At 38.7% G+C, this 23,773-nt stretch overlaps 1 protein-coding gene across 1 annotated transcript in view; it reads left to right on the plus strand.

Annotated features, from left to right (window-relative positions):
- The window catches only part of syk (spleen tyrosine kinase), a 32,018-nt gene extending 8,245 nt beyond the window's left edge, over nucleotides 1-23,773 (plus strand). Inside the window, exons 3-15 of the mRNA XM_068706023.1 lie at nucleotides 2,283-2,745; nucleotides 3,370-3,530; nucleotides 8,620-8,758; nucleotides 11,429-11,510; nucleotides 11,653-11,708; nucleotides 16,254-16,304; nucleotides 17,673-17,754; nucleotides 17,917-18,076; nucleotides 19,351-19,560; nucleotides 21,893-22,082; nucleotides 22,420-22,560; nucleotides 22,992-23,104; nucleotides 23,195-23,773. Of these exons, the coding sequence (XP_068562124.1) occupies nucleotides 2,344-2,745; nucleotides 3,370-3,530; nucleotides 8,620-8,758; nucleotides 11,429-11,510; nucleotides 11,653-11,708; nucleotides 16,254-16,304; nucleotides 17,673-17,754; nucleotides 17,917-18,076; nucleotides 19,351-19,560; nucleotides 21,893-22,082; nucleotides 22,420-22,560; nucleotides 22,992-23,104; nucleotides 23,195-23,267 (1,860 nt within the window). The 5' untranslated portion in view covers nucleotides 2,283-2,343 and the 3' untranslated portion in view covers nucleotides 23,268-23,773. The remainder of the gene's footprint in view (nucleotides 1-2,282; nucleotides 2,746-3,369; nucleotides 3,531-8,619; nucleotides 8,759-11,428; nucleotides 11,511-11,652; nucleotides 11,709-16,253; nucleotides 16,305-17,672; nucleotides 17,755-17,916; nucleotides 18,077-19,350; nucleotides 19,561-21,892; nucleotides 22,083-22,419; nucleotides 22,561-22,991; nucleotides 23,105-23,194) is intronic.

Here is a 23,773-nt window from a genome sequence, read left to right on the forward strand (position 1 = left end):
TAGAGTATGGGATATAAGATAAGATATTAGTAAAAGGTGCAAAGTAATAATAAGAATAGTAGCAGTATAACATAACATTTTTATTGTAATATGATATAGTAAGGTACAATATAGTAATGTATAGTATGGAATGGTAATGCTTTATATTAAGGTAGTTGTAATTTGCCTTCTGAGTTTCTTATAATTGTTTATAATAGCATTATAAACATATTTATAGAGTTTAACTAAGTTACCTACTATGGCATTTTTAATCCTTTGCTAAGCTTTGTTTGTTAGGGTTAATAAATCCTTTATTATACACTTATTAACAGTTAACTATACTGTTCACAGCTCCCCCATCTGGAGTGAGAAATATGTGCTGTCAAGGTTGATAAAATGTGAAGAAAGAATTATATACAAATAAAGAATTTTAGTGGTGAAGCACATTTTTTTTTTACTTTCCATAATTTTCACGCAAATTGCAGCCACACGGGCCACACAGAAAATGTTCTATAAAACAAATGGACCTCTGAAAAAAATAATGCAATTATTAGTACAACATTGAGGTAAACTTTTTTAATTGGAACAGACATTTTGAAAACATGATTTAAAACATCACGAATCACATCAACAACAACAACAACAAAATAGTCTAATTGTAACATATTTGTAACATATTTTCACTTTTACAATGTGCAATTTACCTCATTGTTGAAATATACTGTAATTGTACTGATACTAGTACTAATTGTAATGTATGCGGGTGTAGAGGAAGCTCCTGTATGAGAGCAGCTGTGTTCAGTTAACCTACCCTGGCTAAAAAATAATGAATTAATAAAAGTATAATAATAATAATAAAAAACTTCTAATGTTATGTTCTTGTGACAACAACCTAGCAATATTATCTGGCCCCTGGCACCAGCTGAGTTCATCCAACAGACTTAAAGCTCTACTAGTCAACATTATTTTATATTAACAATGGATCAACAATGTAAACTACCTCTTGAGCAATAATTGTACAATTCAGCAAATGTCCGACCATCTGATATGGCATGCTATATATTCAGACTGCTGTTTGGTTTCTTGTATGTTTTAAATATTTTCTGTTTTCTATCATTGGACAGAAAAGATGCTTCAGCTCAGACTGATCCCAAACTTTAGCCAACTTACCATAGTGGTCAAGCCTGAAACAGTCTCTGGCATCAAGGTCTTCTGTATTGCTCAACAGTTTTGCCCTGCTAGTATATTAGCGGTCAGAGGTTGGTCAGTCTTTTGATTGGTTGGTCTGTTCAATGGATGGTAATAAACCAGAATATCTGATCATCTACTGGCCACATTGCCTTGAAATTTGGTATTGACATTCATGGTCTGTAGTCTTGAATTTCTATAGCCAGCCTTGCGACGTGACTTCATGGATGGCAATGTCAGTCTGTTGGTTCACCACTTTGCCTCATGCTGAAATATCTATTAATTAACTATTGGATGGAATTCCATAAAATGTTGGACAAACGTCCATGTTCCCCAAAGGATGAAGCCTTCTAACTACTAATACCTGGTCATTATTCAGAGCTTTATACCACAAAACACACCGGGAACATGAATAGAAGCACACAACATTTTGATTTGATGCAAATAAAAAAATCTTAACCTGGTGTTAGGGAAGGAATTTCTGACCAAATTAGCTGTAACATTGTAAACTAAATACGGTCCATTTAGAGAAAGCAGGGTATGCTTCAGGGCGTGTATGCTTTAGATCGTGGCTACCTTGTGATTGACAGGTTTCTTCCACGGCGTTGTCCAGTCTGGTTGTTGTCTGTGTTTTTGTTTTGGAAATTCAACCTTTCAGTGTGATTTCAATTCATTAAAGTTAATTGTAACATTTTGGTCGCCTAAAAATGTCTTGTTCAGTGTTCGGTTGTATTTAGCTTCACCCGCTCTTGTCACTTCTGGCTCAAGAAAAAAAAAAAAATCAACAAAAAAAAACCAAATGGCGACAGCCGAAATGCCAACTAATGGCTTCAAAACAGTAATCCTCTAACCAATGGGTGACTGATGGTGACTAAGTCCACTTCTTATCTACAGGCTCATTTGAGGGTGATCCTCTGATGATCAGGGTGATGTGAATGTCATCATGTTCCTCTCTGAACCTAATCTCCATTTTCATTGTACACTGGGGAGCATACAAGTTAAACATCCCTCATGCAGAAATACTGTACTCTGCTCACTCTGTAAATATACTATACAATTTTTGATATTAGCAATTTCTCATTTCAGAGTAAATTAATCTTGAATTTTGCTTTTAGGGTTAATTGATCCTTTGCAAGAGGACTTCCTTAATAAGGGAGCCACCATCCAGAAGACACCATGGCTGACACGGTGAACGCATTGCCGTTCTTCTATGGCAACATCACCAGGGAGGAGGCAGAGGAATACCTGCAGCAGGCCAGCATGGGTAACGGCATATACCTGCTAAGACAAAGCCGAAACTATCTCGGAGGCTTTGCACTGTCTGTGTTGTATTCAGGCCGCTGCTACCACTACACCATTGAAAGAGAACCCAATGAAACGTATGCTATTGCTGGTGGGAAGAGCCACAGAACCCCCGTGGATGTGATTGACTACCACTCACAGGAGATGGATGGCCTTGTGTGTCTGCTAAAGAAGCCCCGCAACAGGCCCAAGAACATGCAGCCAAAGATTGGGCCGTTTGAGGACCTGAAGGAAAAACTGATCCGGGAGTATGTAAAGCAGACATGGAATCTGCAGGTTAGTTTCAACTCTATCCTGTAAGGCTAGAAGGTCATTTAGAACAGTGGTTGTCCACCTTTTTCATGTCAATAACCCCTCAATTGATACACATTAAGTTACAGACCGCGATTTGATAATAACTCGCTTCAGAGACCATCTGAAAATATTTGAAAATAAGACCAGAATACTAGTTGTCAACTACAGTTGAGGAGATTACCATGGACACTCTTATGACTCTTACTCACATTGGGCTCACTTCTAAAGTGAATTAAATAGTGAAGATAAACTATTTCCCACGTTCCTGGGGACCCCCTGGAACTCCTTTGAGGATCCTTGGGCTCCCGGACCCCTGGTTTCGAAGCTGTTTTTAAACCAACACGTGTCCATAAATAAGTGTCCATAACGCTTTGTTTAGTAACTGCCTCATACTTTCCATGAACATGGAGGAATCAAAAGTATATCCCCTAGGAAGCAGATCAGAGCTGAATATGTTCACTGACAACTTCACTTTGGTACACATAAGTAAAGAAGAAAGTATTTGAAGAGGGTACTATAATAGTATAGAACACATCAGAAAAAGCTTGGCCTGCATGCTATTAATATTATTATAAGCGCTTGCTCATAGCTCGTGTGTGTGTGCAGGGAGCAGCTCTGGAGCAGGCCATCATCAGCCAGAGGCCTCAGCTGGAGAAACTCATTTCCACCACTGCACATGAAAAAATGCCCTGGTTCCACGGATCAATAACACGAGAAGACTCTGAGCCCAGGCTTCAAAATGGCTCCCGTACAAATGGAAAATTCCTGTAAGTATTTTTCTGTAAGTGTCTTTGTACAGCTTTTGACTGTGTTTATATTAAATGGTATGAAATATAGTATCAAATCCATCCAAATTTGACCATTTATTTCACAAATAGTGAAAGTCTTGCAAATTCACAATATCCTTAACATGCTCCAAAAACTATTCTCACAAACACCACAATTCTTTAGCCGTCTTAGTTTTATGAAGATGAAAACATGAAACCTCTGACTGGATTGTTACACTTTGCAGATAGGAGGAAGTCTTATTTGTGGTTCATCCCCCAAATGTTGCCAGATCATTTTTTAAATTTTTTTTTAATGAGATTGAATGAGATTGACGGTGAATGAGATTGACGCAGCTGTATAGGGAGCAACTGAACAGAAACCAATTTATTATGTTGTTCTGAAAGATGTTCCTAGCAACTGTTACCACAACTTCCATGACTACTGAAAAAGACATTGGCAGGAGGGATATTTCTCCCATTACTAATTGGTCCCAAACCAACGTGTAGTTAACATTGTGCAACAGTCATGTCTATCATGAGTTCAACGTCAAATGGTGACGGTTTGGTTTAGGCAACAAAACCACTTAGTTGGGGTAAAAAAACATCATGATTTGGCTTAAAATAAGTATGGTTGTAACATAACCCTGAACTACGGACGTAATATCATGTGACTCAATGACGTAGGGTCATGTGATATAACATTGTCAGTTAAACTCAACTTTTGGTTTCTCCCTGAGTAAATGTCCTGTGTTTGTAAAACTCATCCACCAACCCATTGACAACATTGACATCTGCTTAATTCAGTTAAGGATCAGGAATGTATTAATTTTATGGAAGCACACAGTGCTTTTCCCCTGCAGAGACTTAACAACCTGCAGCCTGGGATTCTCCAAACCTCAGAACCATGTGAGGCTTTGATACAAGCTTCTCCCTGAATTGATACTGTAGGCAATTTTAGTTAGTGCTTGGTAGATAGACAACAATGGAAGACTAGCGCTGATATTGTTGTTCTTAATTTCTTTCAAATTGACTTGGAATATGCATATGAAAAAAGCACAGCGGGAGAACAGTGGAAAGATAAGCAGAACCCACAGCAATGGATACACTTTATGTTATGTCACAATAGACCAAGCTCAAATTGTTCCATTGTTTTTTTTACAATACATGTTGTCAAATTTACACTGATGTAGAGTCAGTGACGGTTGCACACACTAGTGAGCCAAACAGCTGCTTTTAGTTTAAATTTAGCTTGTCTTGTTTGTCTTCACTGTTTCAGCTCAAGTTCTGACAAAATGTGTCAATAGGAAACATCTTCAAAAGCACCAAAGAAAACGTCATTTTGTACTGTTTGCTGAGGGCAACAACAACTAATTATCTTATTATCATTATTACATTACATTACATTACAGTCATTTAGCAGACGCTTTTATCCAAAGCGACTTACAATAAGTGCATCAACATTGGTAATCAAAAGAACTACTAGTCACCAGAAGTCATAAGTACATTTCCTTTTCCAAACAAGCATCTAAGAGCATGAAGCAGAGCATAACTCAGAGCCAAAGTACAGTGCAGAAACAAGAAAAACAGTTAGTGCTATAAGTAATACGAATACAATAAGTGCAACAAGCTAGTATGAAAACAATAAGTGCTAAGTGGAAGGCTCAGGGTAGCACTTCCTGAAGAGGTGGGTTTTCAGCCTGCGCCGAAAGATGGGCAGCGACTCCGCTGTCCTGACGTCAGTGGGAAGTTCATTCCACCACTGTGGGGCCAGGACAGAAAACAGCCGTGACCAGGTCGACCGGCCGCCAGGACCTCTGAGCGACGGGGCGACCAATCGCCCCGAGGCAGCAGAGCGAAGTGGTCGGGCGGGGGTGTAAGGCTTGACCATGGCCTGGAGATAGGAAGGAGCTGTTCCTTTCACTGCCCTGTAGGCTAGCACCAGAGTCTTAAACTGGATGCGAGCTCTTACAGGTAGCCAGTGTAGAGAACGGAGTGTTTTCTCCGTTCTCTTATTATCATTATTGCTATAATGACTTACTTTAGTGACCCACTGAAGTCCAATGGAGACACTATACTTAGAGATACAACATTACCAGTGCAGTGTACCAGTGCTGTTATATAGTTCTGCTTTGTAACAGTCTTAGTTGTGAAATGAAAGTAAATGCTACAAAAATCCAACAACTTAAATCAACTGCAACAATTGCTTAACATTCTATTACATTCAATGCAGTATGTTAGATGTTCTTTTGCTTTGCTATTTGAACAAAGCAGGTGTAGAGTATCTGGCAGCTGAAACTTCTGTCGAGAGTGGTCTTGACTGAAGAAACACAGAAGACACACACACACACACACACACACACACACACACACACTGTGGTTTCCGCTCTGGCAGTTTGCAAAGGACTTCCTGAAGTAGCCAAACAAGAGGAAGAATGACAGCAGGGCGAAATGTGACTGTTCTGTCCCTTTTCTAAGCATAGAAAAAAACTGTGTTTCCACTGAAACACAGCATCACATTCTGATTATAGCTTTAAATACATTTCAACGAGAATGATCCAAATACTATACCCATGGCTAGAATGTTCTGGAGTTACTTGCAAGGTTTTGGTTCTGGCTTCCAAGAGTAGCCAACAACAGCTAACAACAACACTATTATAATTGTACGGCTACATTTCTATTTATTTATAATATTTTTGTATTTTCTCTTGTTTTAGATTATAATTTAGATTAAAAAAAGAGACAAGCGTAGTTATAAATAATGGCACACAGTCCATCTATTTAAGTTCCTGTTTAGTGTGTGAAACTGGGCTCAGTGCGGGTTCTTCTTCAGATCCTAATGTTTGAACATACTTACACCCATTTTTCAATCAGCAAGGTGCAGCTGGTGTACTATTTGTCACCAATAATATTTAAACTTCACCTGGTGGCAAATATCAAAAAGTAAAATAGAATAATATCATTAACATTTGTTTCAAAACAAGGTTTCAAGGTGCATTACAGGACCATTATAAAGAAATAAGATAATAAATAGGATTAGAGGGTTGCATTAGTAAAAACAAACAGGTCAAAAATTAAACTGGGTGATTGAAAAGTACAGTGACTATAAAATAACAAAACACAAAGATGTAACTGTTAAATTAAAGCTGTTACAAGCTTGAAAAGGTTGTTTAAAAACATCTTTAATCCTCCAGTGATGACACAAAACTAACAACAAAAATGAATAAATACAAAAATAAAAAAGCTGGAGAAATGAGGTGGTTTTATGACTTAATGATCTAAATGTGACTCATGCAGGAACTTTTTAAGATCAACACAAGACAAAGTCAAATATAAAGGTGCATCCATCACAAAAGGCTCAAGCCGTGAGCATTGATAAGCAGTAGTAGCAATAACAGAAGTAGTAAAGTCACAAAAAAGAGGAGATATAAATAGTCTTGTCATTTCTACCCGACAGACTCCGCAATTCATGTCAAGCTTTTTTTGTAACCTCAATGCATTTCCTGTATGGTTTATTCTTCATCTTTGAACTGATGGAATTCATTATAATATATTTTCACTGTATATTTCTGAGGCATTTTTTGCCAGGGAGAGATTAAACAGTGTTTTTTCATTTTTTCGCGTTTGCTAAAACACAACTTCTGAACGAGGGCCCTCTTTGTCGACTCAACTCTACATTAAAAAAAACTCAACATATACACAAAATACAAAATATCTAACATCTCGTGCAAAAGCTCATGCCTCATTCAAAACTATATAATAATACATATAATAATATAATGCCAACATCATTTTAAAATTTTAAAAAGATTAATTTATGTAGGATTTTGTTATGCAAAATCTTTTCAAAGTGATGAAATATACAATCCCTTTAGTAAAAATGTAATTTATGATAACAGCAGACTAATTGCACATGACTCCAACGACATATATTCTCATATATTGTGTTCATACCTATGACAAAATTCAAAATATGAGAAATGTGGCATAGACATAGAAGCATAGAAGCCACTGAAGAACACATCTGTTCCTACAAGTGGTTCTTGCATGAGGCCCAATGTGCTTGTGGTTTAGCATATCTGATCAATAGAAATGCTACATGAGTTAGTGCTTTCATTTATTGTGCCACAAGTAAGTTTTTGTGTCTTGGCAAAACCACCATTTAACACACACAGTAGCTGTAACTCAGTGGATGGCGTAAGAGTGTTGAAACCTGAATCTGTTGCAATGGTTCATAAGAACTTGTGTGTTGGTGTTGAGCATCCCTCTTGACAGTGCTCTTTAAAAACCTTGCACTCATGGTGATGTGTGTATAATTCATAGATGTATAAAGAGAACTGGATACGCAACCCTGTTCATTCCTTTAAATTTGCTCAGAGGCGCATGAAGCGAAAAAAGTTTGACTTCCGAGTAAAGAATTCTGATGCACTCTTCCGCATCCATGGGCCCATAGAGCAAGCATGCTAGCGCTTTCTTTAACCCGTCTTCCTTCCCTCCGTCCAGCCTTGGTATCGGGCTCATTCACATCAACGGAGGAAGGCAAATAACTGTGGATTCGGCTAGTGCATTTTACAACTTTTAGGACCTACTGATTTGAAAAAAGCCTTTTAAAGTAGGCCTCTTACTACTTGGAAACCACTGATACAGACGTCTCTTTCCCAATGTAAGACTGTGGGAACAAGCCTTTTTGGGCCCAATGGTGTCACATCATGGTTCTGAAAATTGTAATTCCACTATTTGGCCACTATGTAAGGTTTGCTTCAAAGCCCGGTGCTCTTCCTGGGTGCTTGGTATAACTGTACTGGATTACAACCCAGAGTGTCTGTGTACTAATAACACAATGTGCTGTGTTATGGGTTGTATTATACTGAGTTTATGGAAGGACTCCAGGTTGGATTAAATATACTGTTCAGAAGAAACGCAGATCTCTCACTCATTGTTTGCTTTTCTGAGTATGGTCATGTGAACTGCACACACAAATGGCACCTCACAAAACATCAGTCACATCTATGAAGGAAATGATACTTGTACTATGTTCACTCCAGAGAAGGATCTTCACACCTACTGATTCATTTTCTTCTTGTGAGTGCAGGATCCGACAGAGAGATTCGAATGGATCCTATGCCCTGTGTTTACTTCATGAACGACAAGTCATGCATTATCGCATTGACAGGGACAGGACTGGCAAGCTCTCAATCCCAGATGGCAAGAAGTTTGACACCCTGTGGCAGGTAAACACATGTTTTTTATGTTTCTGGACATATTCACGTGGATATTTAACAATGACTCTCCGGATCAGGTTTAGGGTTTCCCAGCAGCTGTCTGAAGTGTTGCTCAGTGTTCCTTCAGAAATAAAATCATGTACTTCATGGTTATTACAGTTGTGTTATAGTTCATGCTTTCTCCACATTGCCAGGAATATGCAGCATAATCTGGTAGAGAAATACCAACTCCATTATTTCATTTAATTATCTTCAACTTTGAAAAACACTACATGAAAGTTGTGTGTAATTGTAGAACGGAAACCCCTCCTCAAAAGAATAGTTCCTCATTTCTTGACAAACAACAGTATATCTATCCATCTAGCACTTCTGTGCAGCATCTCCAACTACAGGACAGGTTGTTAGTTACGTGTTGGTCTTTGTACAGGAATGGTGCCAAACCTGGTTACCTCACAGCAGGGGTCACCAACCTTTTTGAAACGGAGAGCTACTTTAAGGGTACTGAGTAGTACGAAGGGCTACTTGTTTGATACAAACTTCCTGAATAACAAAGTTGCACAGATCACCTCTTAATAACGATAATAATATGTGTGAAGAGACTGTCAGATCACATGTCAATGTTAATTATTCCTCACAATAATTATTAACAATGATTGTGTATTTTGTTAAAAAATATATTTTTGTACAAATTATCACTTCTAACATTTTTTTAGGAAATCATTAACTGTCATATCTTCAAATCATGTCTCGTTTGTACCACCCACTACCTTTGTAACATTTTTTAACAAATCATGAACTCTGTCCCATGTTTATACAAATTATCAGTTATGTAAGATTAAAAAATCAACTCTATCACATTTTTAAATGAATCCTATTACATTATTACTAATCACAAAATATTGGGAAGTCTGGGTCACCTTTGAATTGCGGGTTAGGGTTGCATGCCGGCCCGTCATAGCGGGAGCCCCGTCTGTAGTCACCAGCTTTTTATTTTTGGTACCCTTTTCTCCATGACGAAACTAGTAAAAAGTCTCGTCTATAGCCGAGGGGGGGGATCCAACCCTCCGTTGCCTCGCGGCCTGTTCCGAGGACCGACGGACCTAACGACGGGGTGCGCTCGCGTCCTTCAGGTCACATAAAAGTGTGAAACGCTCTCTAGAGCCAGTGTTTGGTTTGCCGTTCTGGGCTACTGTAGATATATAAAGCACATAAAACACAACAATTCTTAGTTTCAGGTGATTATACACTAATGAAAACATAGTTATGACTATTATTTTCTATTTCTGTTAATAGATCCCCTAAAATGCTACACACTGGACCTTTAATACAAAGACAATTAAATTCAATTTATTTTGGATAGCCCAAATCACAAATTAGCCTCACAGGGCTTTACAATCTGTACACATGTAACAGAGGAAGAGACCTCAGAGAGCAACAGAGGAGGATCCTCTATGTGTGATAGATGTCATGTGTACAGAATAAACAACATTAAATAAAATACATTACATTTAATAAAATAAAATAAAACAAAATAAAGCAGTAAAGCGACGACATCTCATAAAAGCCAGTCTGATTCTGCGAGCCTTACCTCCTCAGGCAGGTCATTCCAAAGCCGAGGGGTCCTGATGGCAAAAAGCACGATCATCTTTAATTTTTAGCCTCGACTTTGGAACAGCCAGAAGGACCCCACCTGAGGATCTAAGGCTGCAAGCTGGCTCATAGGGGGTCAACATTCCCTAAATATCTTTTGGGGCCAGACCCATACGTGCTTTAAAAGTGATCAGTAAAATCTTAAAATCTATTCTAAAACGAACAAGGAGCCAGTGAAGAGAAGCCAGGATTGGGGTGATGTGATGTTGTCTGTTAAAACCAGTGAGAAGTCTAGCTGCTGCATTCTGGACTAGTTGGAGGCGAGAGAGTGACTTCTGGTTGATGCCAGAGAGAAGGGAGTTACAGTAGTCAAGTCTTGAAAAGATGAATGCATGAATGACTTTTTCCAGGTCAAGGGAGAGAGATTGTTCTAATTTGAAGGAAACAGGACTAGACAACTTTTGTTTTGTGATTTGTGGTTAGAAGCTTAAATCTGAATCAAATACTAGTCCTAAGTTTCTGGCAGTGGATGTTAACAGTCACGGGACCAAGGGCACTTTCAATGGAACTGATAGGGGTTGACGGACTGAATAATATGATTTCTGATTTTGAGTTATTGAGTTGAAGAAGATTTTGTGCCATCTAACAGTACTAATAATAGTAGCTGTGGGTGTTAGGCAGGATCACGGCAGGAGGCACAACCAGGGTCCAGGTAGAACCACGATCCATGGAAACCTGTGACACGAGACATGAGATTGATATCCATCTAAACATCTCACTCTCACAAAGAAACAGAATAAGCACATTGACGACTCTGAACTATTTCTTTAAAACCCCCACATTCCTAGAAACAATACAGAAAGTCTTGGTCCAGAGTATCAGAGGACGCGTCCTCTAGCTTCACTTGTTTAGCCCGACTACGAGAAAGTCTCTCAGAATAACAATGCTGTCTACGCTGCTCTTCTGACGTATGAAGAACATTTTGATTTCTGAAGGATGTCTCTTTGCAGACTTTTCCGTCTTGTTTAGCTTTGGATGCATGTATTGTGACGAGTGTCTGATACATAAATGTCTCTCTCTTTGCCACAGCTGGTGGAGCACTACTCATACAAACCAGATGGTCTGCTGCGAGTGCTGACAGAGCCCTGTCCAAGGCCCGACGGAGAAATTGGTAAAAACTCTCTAACACTAATCAAACGTGTCTACAGTAAGACTGTCATACAAACAGAATGGTGCTGCATATTAATTAATATCTGTAAACTCAATGTGTAGGAATATAATCGATTCACATTTGAGACATGCTGTGTTCACAGGAATGATAGGACGGCCACTACTCCCACGGGACCATCCCGGGTTAACGTATGCCATCGTAAGTTGTGTGTGTGATGTCTTTAAAGCATTTGCATATTTTCATGGTTCCGTGTCTACACTATGTCTAAAAAACAGGAAGTGAGGTTATCCACTCCTTTATGTGTCTCACCTAAGGGACTCAGAGGACATTGACATAAACATACAGTTGTGGTCAAAAGTTTACATACACTTGTAAAGAACATAATGTCATGGCTCTCTTGAGTTTCCAGTTATTTCTACAACTCTGATTTTTCTCTGATAGAGTGATTGGAACAGATACTTCTTTGTCACAAAAAACATTCATGAAGTTTGGGTCTTTCATGACTTTATTATGGGTTAACAGAAAAAGTGATCAAATCTGCTGGGTCAAAAATATACATACAGCAACATGAATTAGCAATTTCAGTGACTTAGAAAGTTGTGTCAATGAAATGAGCTTCATAGCATGGCCTCTTAACTTCTTGTGAGTGATTATGAGTGACTACAGCTGGTGACTTCTCTGAGGCCATTTAAATAGGGCTCATTGGATACAAACGCCCACAAACGCTACAATGGGAAAGTCAAAGGAGCTCAGCATGGATCTGAAAAAGCGAATCATTGACTTGAACAAGTCAGGAAAGTCACTTGGAGCCATTTCAAAGCAGCTGCAGGTCCCAAGAGCAACAGTGCAAACAATTGTTTGTAAGTATAAAGTGCATGGCACTGTTTTGTCACTGCCACGATCAGGAAGAAAACGCAAGCTATCACCTGCTGCTGAGAGAAAATTGGTCAGGAGGGTGAAGAGTCAACCGAGAACCACCAAAAAGCAGATCTGCCAAGAATTAGAAGCTGCTGGAACACAGGTGTCAGTGTCCACAGTCGAGCGTGTTTTGCATCTCCATGGACTGAGAGGCTGCCGTGCAAGAAGGAAGCCCTTGCTCCAAAAGCGGCACCTTAAGGCTCGACTGAAGTTTGCTGCTGATCACATGGACAAAGATAAGACCTTCTGGAGGAAAGTTCTGTGGTCAGATGAAACAAAAATCGAGCTGTTTGGCCACAATGCCCAGCAATATGTTTGGAGGAGAAAAGGTGAGGCCTTTAACCCCAAGAACACCATGCCTACCGTCAAGCACGGTGGTGGTAGTATTATGCTGTGGGGCTGTTTTGCTGCCAATGGAACTGGTGCTTTACAGAGAGTAAATGGGATAATGAATTCTTCAGGATAACCTAAAATCATCAGCCCGAAGGTTGGGTCTTGGGCGCAGTTGGGTGTTCCAACAGGACAATGACCCCAAACACACATCAAAAGTGGTAATGGAATGGCTAAATCAGGCTAGAATTAGGGTTTTAGAATGGCCTTCCCAAAGTCCTGACTTAAAATCCCATTGAGAACATGTGGACAATGCTGAAGAAACAAGTCCATGTCAGAAAGCCATCAAATTTAACTGAACTGCACCAATTCTGTCAAGAGGAGTGGTCAAAGATTCAACGAGAAGCTTGCCAGAAGCTTGTGGATGGCTACCAAAAGCGCCTAATTGAAGTGAAAATGGCCAAGGGACATGTAACCAAATATTAGCACTGCTGTATGTATATTTTTGACCCAGCAGATTTGATCACTTTTTCTGTTAACCCATAATAAAGTCATGAAAGAACCAAACTTCATGAATGTTTTTTGTGACAAAGAAGTATCTGTTCCAATCACTCTATCAGAGAAAAATCAGAGTTGTAGAAATAACTGGAAACTCAAGAGAGCCATGACATTATGTTCTTTACAAGTGTATGTAAACTTTTGACCACAACTGTAGATAATGAATAAGAATTTCATAGTTCGATTGAAACATGTCTGTTCACACTCTTTGCATGTGGACGGCTAATATTTAAAGAGTCGGTTCACCAAATCACAAACTTTCTCACTTCCCTCTCGTGGTATTTGTTCCTGCAGATAGTTTTGGTTTTGTTTGTAGGCAAAACATCACATACTAATATGTGAGCACAGATTCACAAGTCGTACACACAGAGGACTCATTTGAGGTCTAAAATTACTTAATTTTACCTTTTTAAATTACTCATTGATTTAATAATTTGTGTACATTAAATAACAGGACATAATGTTTAACAATAGTTAACATTTTAACACGTTTAAGATCACACTATGTTATTCAAATATTCAGTTTCAAATTAATAATCAAAAAATATTGATGACTCTATTTGACCTTCATGAGTAAACAAGACCATCAGCGAGAACATTGTCTATTTCTCTATACAATAGGTATTCTTATATACACCCGAAAGTCCCCCATTTGGACGCAGAGTACATCAAAACTTAGAGTTTTGTGTTAAAAGTAACTGGCAGAGAACCCACGAAGAACGAATATAATGATGTTATAGTTCTGCAGAAACCTCAGCGTCCTGGGGACAACATGAACTAGGTCACTTCTACATGAGACAAACACATCTCCCATCAGCCAAGCAAACAAATAACAAAATATCATAAATCATACTCGATATGACTGGGACAGACCGGAGAAAACAGCTGCTACACTCCGTTAGCAACGTGCTACCTACGAACATGCAGCATGAAAAAGCATGTCCGCCTGACGGAGATTACGGACATAGTTTCCATTTCTCCGGTAAACCATCGCAGAGATATTCAGCTTCGAACACAAAAAGTCACACAGCTTTCATCGAATATTGTACTTACTTTTGGTCGAATCTCAGCGAAAAAATGAAATATCTCTGTACTTCCACTGCATGTATGTCCAGCTGCTGGTGCTCCGTGTGAACCCGTTCGATTCGTGTCTCTCCGACACTCCTCGGATTCTTGGGAGGGTTGGAAGCTCAGCAAATCAGATTTCAGAGATGGGACGTTTTTGAGCTTTATTGGCTAATAGTGCTGTCAATCATCTAGCTTTCAATTCCAGGCAATTCTATTGGCTCCTACGGTTCGAAGGATGTCTCAATGGTGAAAATCGGAGAAGGGGGGGCTGAGATACAGCCCTGAACAGAGAGAATGGCTGAATCTGAAGCAGTATTTGACCTTAAACTAAACAACTAAAAAGGGCTTAGAAAGAGCTTAAAACACTCAAAAAAGGTCCAATCTTCTGTCTTTTGATTCATTGAACATCAGGAGTGATACATAGAAGTGATATAGAGTGTTTTTGAATTTAAAAAATACTTTTTTATTCAAATTTTGGAATATTTGATCAGTTTTCTAATTTTATATGCTCTATATTTTATAAATGTTTCACTGTATCTATGTATAGCTGTGTATATAGAGCCTATATCAGTTGTTCTAAGAGCTCAGCATATTTAAAGTCTTGGATTTCCATACTTTCCAAAAAACAATATCCTAAAAGTGCTGTTTTTCCAGGGCGAGCTTTTGAGTTTTCCAAGTTGTGCTGTGTTCCATCCTTATCTTATGTGAACCTGTAACATGTATTCTGATAGTTCCATCATTTTTCTCATCTCAAAAATGTATTATTTTTTTATTTTTTTTAATTTATTTTTTTTATTTAATTATACACTTAATTAGGTATTTCTTATCTTTATTCTAGCTGAGGCCTGCAAATAGGCCTCGGGTATAAATTATGCTTGTCATCAATGCCACCTGCTAATGAAAATGAAAGTTTGTCTAAAGGGACTCAGATGCTTAAAAACAACTTTCTTCCAGGGGATCGGCAAAATCAACACAAAATGAATGTTCCTTGAAAAAATTTAATTAAATCTATTGATTAATGTACGAATTTTCAAAACAAGCTCTATTTTGATGCTCTCTGGCACCTTATTGACATGCAAAGTAGCCTACATCTCTTAATTATTTAAACATTTTCATAAACTTCCCAGATTATTTCTGAATTCTGATTTAAAAAATATGTTCGCTGTGCCACTGTAACTCGTGTCACTCATTGCTGACCACCAGACACCCCTGAGCTGGCGACGGCGACCTAAGAGCGTGTGCCATAGACAGCTCCGGCCCAGTTTAACACAGATATGATCATCAATAACAATAACTAATAAAAAGTTTGGATAATTTGATGATTTAATTTGGTCTAATTTGAGAAATTATGGGCTACTCGTATATAGGCTACAGTGTAAAAGCATCAAGATTCAAGATGTTTATTGTCACTCTGGTTATACAAGTACAATCGTGTGAAAAGCTTTTGCTGGGAGGGTTCATAAAAGAAAGAAAAGAAATAGTGAATATAAAAAGACATAAAAAAGAATACAATAAATATAATAACAAAATATAAGAAGCAATAAAGAGGTTGCATATTGCACAAGGGTTGGGTTGCAACTTGAACTTGAACCTGTGCACCTCCCTGAACTGGGACACGTTTGAGGAAAGAGATGCTGCTGTTGAATTTCCAACATATTTGTAAAATGAACATGTTGCATATACTGTATGACCAGTGTCTCTTTACTTCTTGTAGTTTGCAATTGAATGAGTAAGCAGAGACATAACGTTGACACATCCGTGTTTGGAGCTAACCTTTCCCCTGAATCTGTTTCTACTGTAATGATCACATGCATGACCACAACATCACCAGGTCGCCCTCTGATAACCTTCTGACATTTTGTTTTTTAGCAAAGTGCAGCAGGTGGAATTCTCTCCAAACTCATACCGGGCATAAAAAAGGTGCACTAATACTCCTCACAAACCTATTGGTCACAGCAACCCCCTTAACCCTTCCCCGCGTGTGATTTTGCTTCAGTGTGGATTGCTACTTGCTAACTAACACATCACCTTTTCCTTGCGCTCCTTGGGCTTTTCTTTATTGCCTTCCCCTCTCCATCATTCTGACAGATCAGAGCAGATCGTTTTAAAACTTGAGCTGGAGTTTGTTTGCTCTCCAAATAGTTGGCCAACTTATAATTACAATCTAACACCATCCAGAGGTCATTCACTGCAATTACAATCTGAACCACAGCCAGCCTTGTGCTGTTTCCTGCTTAATAGTCCCTCCTTCAATATGAGCACGTCAAGACCAGACATGGCATAATGGATCCACGTGTCTGTTTTATTCCAAAGACTCCTTTTGACCAAATTTAGGAGACACAACGGCTGCATCCTTTTAAGAATCCTTGATCCCAATATCCACTTTTCACTAGCTTTAGTTTAGTTTGTTGGGAAAATCTTTATTTTATGGATTTTGAACAGCCTTGTCAGCCTTTTATGATCTATTGGGTCTTGAAATGTGGAATTTAAAGGGGGCGCCCCTGACATGAATTCTGTTTGACACCTTGCTTTGTTTTTTGAGTTTAGGATTTATAACTTTTAGAAATGCAATTGCAGAACAATAGATTCATCTTTTAATATTTGTTACAACCTAGTCACTGATGCTAGAGATTAAAAAAAACGTTCTTGGATGTCAACACGACCAAAGCATGTTGACATCCAACAAAGAATTTTTGTATGTTCACACATTTGTTAAAGCAGGGGTGTGGGACCTACTGTATGTTTCAATATGAGCAGATCATTGACATCAAGCTGTTATAATGTGGTCCCAGGGAACATTATAACCCTAACCCTCTGTTACTTAACACCCACACCCCTTCTTTGAATGCATATGAATGCAGATGTTAATCCCATGCATTTGTTCTCTTCCTCTAAACCCTTTTGTATGGACAATCATACAATGCCCCATTTTATAAACACAATGTATTACAGTGATACTGACAGTGGTTGACAGACTGCTGATGAATGAAAACATATTCCAGAAACTTTTGCCAATGTGTAGACTTTTTACACATCAGAAAGAAACTTTAGTTATAAATGAATGAATTCTGAATTTAACATCAAATTCTAATGTTTTTAAGAATCCCTCTTTATTGAACTTAAACTTTCAATATCACTTTAATACAAGTTCCATATAAAGTGTGGCACCCTGCTTAATTCACTCGTTGCAGATTGCATTTCAGCAGTGCACCATGTATGTATATACTTTATGTGTTTTCACTATGTGTGTTCTCTCAAACATTGTCTCTCCTGATAAACTGATAACAGAAGCGAGGATCTCGATACAACAACTCAGATAATCTCAACCCTTATGAAACCAGCGTGCCCAATAATCAAGCAGGCAGCAAAGGTAAATTATTTAAAGTATACACTTAAAGCACACCTTGTATTCAACAGAAAGTTATATGCTGTTGTTCTTAATTACTACAGTAAGTGTGCAAACTGTACAAGACTAATGTGTCAATCACTCCATCACTATTCCTCTAATGTGACATGGCCATTTCTCCATCAGAGGCCATGCCAATGGACACAGAGGTATATGAGAGTCCATACGCAGACCCAGATGAACTGAGGAGTTCTACAGTGAATCGCAACCAGCTCTTCTTGGAGGACGGAGAACTGGGCTCTGGGAACTTTGGTACAGTCATGAGGGGCATCTACAAGATGAAAAAGTATGCTAAATCACACAAAATCAAATTACATCTATACAAACAATCCAATACCTCCAATTTAATCGCCCATTATGTCATTATACCATGATTATGGAGTGCCAGACCTATGCAGATTTTACAACCCCAACACGTCTCCCAAGATCCTAAAATAAATCCCAATTCCAGCTATCCAAAGACACCTTACAATCTCAAAATGCCATGTATTATTATATTATTGCCTCATTAGACAGATCCAATGGCCTTTTATCTTTGCTGGGATTTAAACAAAAATCTGAACTAGCATGTCCATTATCACCCTTTTTATTCACTCTATTAATTGAACCAGCTTCAATCAGATAAAAACCCAACTGGTTCTAATATTACAATTATACTATATACACAAAATGCAGATGATATTCTACTGTACATAACCAAACCATCAATCTCACAGCTATTCGATCAGTTAATGAAGTATTCAGGCTACACCACCAAGTGAAACAATGAATTGGGGAGCTGAGGTTGTGAGTTTACCCCTCGAGAAAGCAATCAGAACCATTAAAGGATAATTTAAAGGTTCATAATACTCAAATGTACATCAAAACTGTTTTGCTTCTTGTATTCTTTAATACTGGCCTTTAACAGATGCCTATCTAACATGCTTTCTGTGTAAAGGATGGGAGTATAAATCTACAGTCCTCATATATCTATCTAATTTATTAAGAGAACATTTGAATACAAGATAATCCAAACAACAACTATGCCTGACAGACTCAAAGTGTACTGTACTGTCAGAAACTGGCTCAGTGAATGTGACTCAAAGGTTGTCCACCCAAGGTTATACTTACAAACAAACAGTATTAAACTAAGGTTAACTCAAATGAACAATGGAGTGTGTATATCAGCAATTTCAGCAAATGAAAGCAGTGTATGGCATATGTGCTGAAGGTGCTGGAGGTGCTGGAGGTGCTGGAGGTGCTGGAGGTGCGTCATAGTACCTACCTAGACTCTAATGTTATTTATCTTGAGAGCTGATTCCTCTTCCTGTCGTACCTCTCACTTCTCACTCTCGAGTCCTCCTCAATGCAAAGGCTCATGTAATAGATTCCAAAATATAAATCTGTTCAAATCTGGGCCCAACCTTTTTGATTAATAGACTCAGTTTGTGTGCTTGTCTTATTGTATTCTAAACCACACGTTGTGTTATAGATCATATGTTGATGGTCATCTTTTGTTTTGGGTAAAAAATGAGGCTTCTTTACTTACTTATCCTAACCCTAACCCTCCCTATGTATTAGGTCTGAGAAGCCAGTTGCAGTCAAAATCCTGAAGAACGATGATAACATCCAATCGGTACATGAGGAAATGCTGCGAGAAGCCAATGTCATGCAGCAGCTGGACAATCCTTATATTGTCCGGATGATTGGTATCTGTGAGGCAGAGAACCTCATGCTGGTCATGGAGCTGGCTGAACTGGGACCACTCAACAAGTTCCTGCAGAAAAACAAGTATGAACTCCAACCAGGTCTCGATCATTCTCTGTAACGAGATATTTAACTGACCTTGATTACAGCACATCGGTGGTTGAGTAAGCTAGAAAGTGAATGAAGAGAATGCCATTCGTTTCTGATTGTTTCACGCCGGTTATGTTCTAAAGCACAAATAAACACACCCACACCTCACAAACCTGGGCCCTCGGAAAGCAGGTTTAGTAAACTCTGAGCCTAACCCTGAACTCTGAGTTGACTAATCCTGAGACGGAGAAGTGTGAGTTCTTGGTTTCAGAACAACCGATCACAGTTTGTTCAATCAACTCTGAGTTTGTTCACCCTGAGACAAGCTTGTGTGTGGTTCAATGAAAATAGAGCTCCGATACCACAATTCACCATGGCAACAGGTAAATAAATGCCAGAGCCTCCATTTTAATCCACCGGACAAAGAGATATTAATGCATGTAGGCTACATATGGACTGTGCACACTTTAAAAAAAGAGCCTGAGTCGGGGAAGATGTCAAAAAGTTAACACAATTAAGTTTAATTCAGTTCCTTAATGGATGATGAAGTTTTATTAGTAAATTATGCTGTAGCTTACATTACCTTTTTAAATATATTTGTTCAGCTTTAATCTGACCAACTGAAGATGAAACCTATGGTTTAATATTTAAAAAAAGATATAGAGATCAATAGACATAAGAGACTTGACTGTAAGCTGACTATCTGATCCAGTAATAACGTGTTTGGTGATTTAAAGGTTAAAATACAGTGGATGTTAAATGTTAAATGGCTTATCATTCGGTGGCTTTATTTCAGCAAACTTCAACAAATGTAGTCAGTTTAAACACAAGTAACGCATTCAGACTATACACAGCCTATTAAAAAAAACTCACTTTGAAACTATATTCTGTAGATTCACCACAATACTGCTCACTCAGAAATGTTAACATGTAATTTCCAATATATATATATTTCCATTAGTCACAGCTGACATTAACTGTGTGCACATAGTCACAAGTTTTATATTCATATCAAAAAAAGAACTTCCTCTAGTGAAAAGAAGTGGAATTATTCTGAGCTGATGCTGAGGAACACATGAATGTGAAGGCAAAATAATTTGATAACATCAGATTTTCTTGAGGAACAAACTAATATCGAACCAGAATTTAGATTCTGACATAGTAAACCGCCGCTAAATAATGCGCTTTGATATGGACTGAAGGAATGAAACAGCATGTTTGGCTCTGTAAGAGGGAGGAGACGGAGAGAAACCTGACAGCGAGCAGGTCGGGTTCACGAGAGTTTAGGTTTCCTCTCCTTCTGTAAATAAAATGCTCTTTGCTGTGGCCCAGAAGAGTCCTGAACACAGCAAAATAAGAAGTAAAGAGAAAGCACAGGCAGAGGGCGGGGTCTCTGCAGATACAGGCAGCACCACACACTTCTAGTAGGTCATAAGTGATGATCATTCCATTCATTGTTTTTTATGAAATTTTTGCTTGTTATACCCTTAACAATGCAACGATTTACATAGCATTTCCGTTTTCTTTGTTCATTCTTCCATTATTATGAAAAGCTATAGAAATCACCTTCATCATAAAAAACTGTTCTACTCATAATATAGTTATGCTTAGGATGAGCCTTGGGCCCAACACATATAGCCTGTGTTGCTCTAAAATATTAAACAGAACTTAAACTTTGTTAGTTTCTATTGATAGCCAGGCTAGTTTGAAATTTAAAGAAATTGCAAATGGCAACAGCCTCCAAATGGCCCCCAATAAATCCAACCTGAGAAGGGTCTATCTGCAAAGCTACAAGACATGTTCCCTGAGATAACTGCTGGGATTAACATACTTGTCTTAACCCAAACCATGATCTTTTGCTGAACCTAACCAAGTACTTTAAGCACCTAACCAAACTGCAACTGTTTCAAGGGCGTATCATGTAGTAGTCATGTGCTGTAGTACCGTGTATACCCACAAATACACCTTCTTGTCTAATCTGGCACTGCTGCTAGAAGTACAGTTGGTCAGCACATTTGCCTTAGAGCAACAGTCCCACAGTCCATGCAGGTCAAGTAAAAAAATGTAATGTTTTTCTGAAAGTTTCAGCTCATTTTAAGATGGCAGTGCATTATACAAGCCTCTCAACGGCTCTCAACATGGCGACGGCTGAGCTGGCAAGCCGTAGCTAACGGTGCTAACGGTGCAAACGAGGCAAAAAGTGCTGACAGAGCTAACAGTGTTTACTGGGGGCGTCGTGAGCCAGGAGCACGCTAACATGCACATGCCCGGCTACGTAAGCAAATCAATAATTTGAATAACAGTTCCTTTGATTGATCATCCACAGGCAAACAACCATAAAGAACCTCACTGAGCTGGTCCACCAGGTGTCCATGGGGATGAAGTACCTGGAGGAGCATAACTTCGTCCACAGGGACCTCGCTGCCAGGAACGTGCTGCTGGTCACACAGCACTATGCCAAGATCAGCGACTTTGGCCTCTCCAAAGCTATCGCTGAGGAGCAAAACTACTACAAGGTAACTGCACACAGTGATTATTCAGTTTGTTTGTTTTTTTTACAGCGAAATGGTAGAGTAGGGCAATATGGCTAAAACTACCCCAATAGCCTAGATGAAATGGTTTCTTTTTTTTCTATTTAATGTGAACCAGCTTTTAATGTTTTAGCACTGCTAAGACCAGTATAATATTTTTTTCATTCAACATTATAAAACTGTTCTGATAATGTTTTGAGAACGTCTGTGGCACTGCAACTTACTGCTCTTAGTGACCAACACTGAAATCCTCCAAGCAAAATGACCAATATAACATGAATTCATAGCCACTGATGTTGTGTGTATGTGTCCCCTTCTCCAGGCCAAAGGTCATGGGAAGTGGCCAGTGAAATGGTACGCTCCTGAGTGTATAAACTACTTCAAGTTTTCATCCAAAAGCGATGTGTGGAGCTTTGGGGTGCTCATGTGGGAAGCCTACTCGTATGGACAGAAACCATACAAGGTAGAAACTCCTCAGCCATGACAACGCGTATTTCACATATCCAGTCACTCACTTCCTTAGTAGAAGTAGAGGAACATTTTTTTTAAACATTTTTATTACAGCTGTTGTTTTCTCAAAGGCATCATTTAGACCAAAACACTTCAAGACAAACTCTAAGTTTGTGGCTCACTTATGGTGATGTTAAATAAAGTTTTGTGTAAAATGTTCCTCTGCTTCCATCTGTAATGTGCTCTGCTAATGTTATTAACGTATTGTGTCGCATTCCTATAACTTTAAGGTATATAATGAGCACTATAATAACTAGTTTTCTCAAGGAGGAATACAAATAAATACAAAAAATCCACTGATACTTTTTAGCATCAACTCCTTTCAGAGGTACTGAGCAATGTCATCAGGCGTCCCCTTCTAATCTGATGTTTGACCGTTCACAGGGATTGAAAGGAAATGATGTCATGCAGATGATTGAAGGTGGGACACGTATGGATGCCCCAGTGAACTGTCCACCAGAGATGTATGACCTCATGAGGACGTGCTGGACATACAAGTAAGTTGTCACACTGTGATGGCTAGACACACTCCTACACCAGATAGCGTTCATGGTTTGATAACGACTTGCTGTTTTCCTGTGTTTCAGGGCAGATGAAAGGCCTGGATTTAAAGTTGTTGAGCCGAGACTACGAGAGTATTATTATGACATTGCTCAGTGATTCTTCCCATGACTGTTATGAGGTTATGCACAACCATCTGTTGATGAGAACAACTGTATTGACTCATGTATGAATGACTGGAGATGGTTATGAATTATACATGCTGTTGTAAAATATTGACTTCAACTGGAGGATTACTCTTAAACTTTTAAACATCAACATATATTATGCAAATTACATTTATTTTATTACTTTTGACTTTTCTTGTTCCTTCCTGAATGTAAACAATATGGAAGTTGTAATAAACATACACGTCTAGCTTATTGTTTTGTATTGTTACAGCCGTCGCCATGTTGAGAGCCGTTGAGACACAGCGGATTCATTCGGTAGATGTGTTTCCTGCTGTTAGTGAATATCTGCACCATTGCAATGTCATTACAGTTCAACCTACACTCCTGGAGTCCCTCGGTCTGAGTGTTTCAGTGTAATGGAGAGATAAGACTAGAGGGTGTTTCTGTACTCGCATATGAATAAATTCCATCACTGTGACTGATCATTAATGCTAA

Source organism: Cebidichthys violaceus, unplaced genomic scaffold (genome assembly GCF_023349555.1).
Source record: "Cebidichthys violaceus isolate CVI_PGR_0920_01 unplaced genomic scaffold, fCebVio1.0.p SCAF_12, whole genome shotgun sequence".
NCBI classification, from domain to species: Eukaryota; Metazoa; Chordata; class Actinopteri; order Perciformes; family Stichaeidae; genus Cebidichthys; species Cebidichthys violaceus.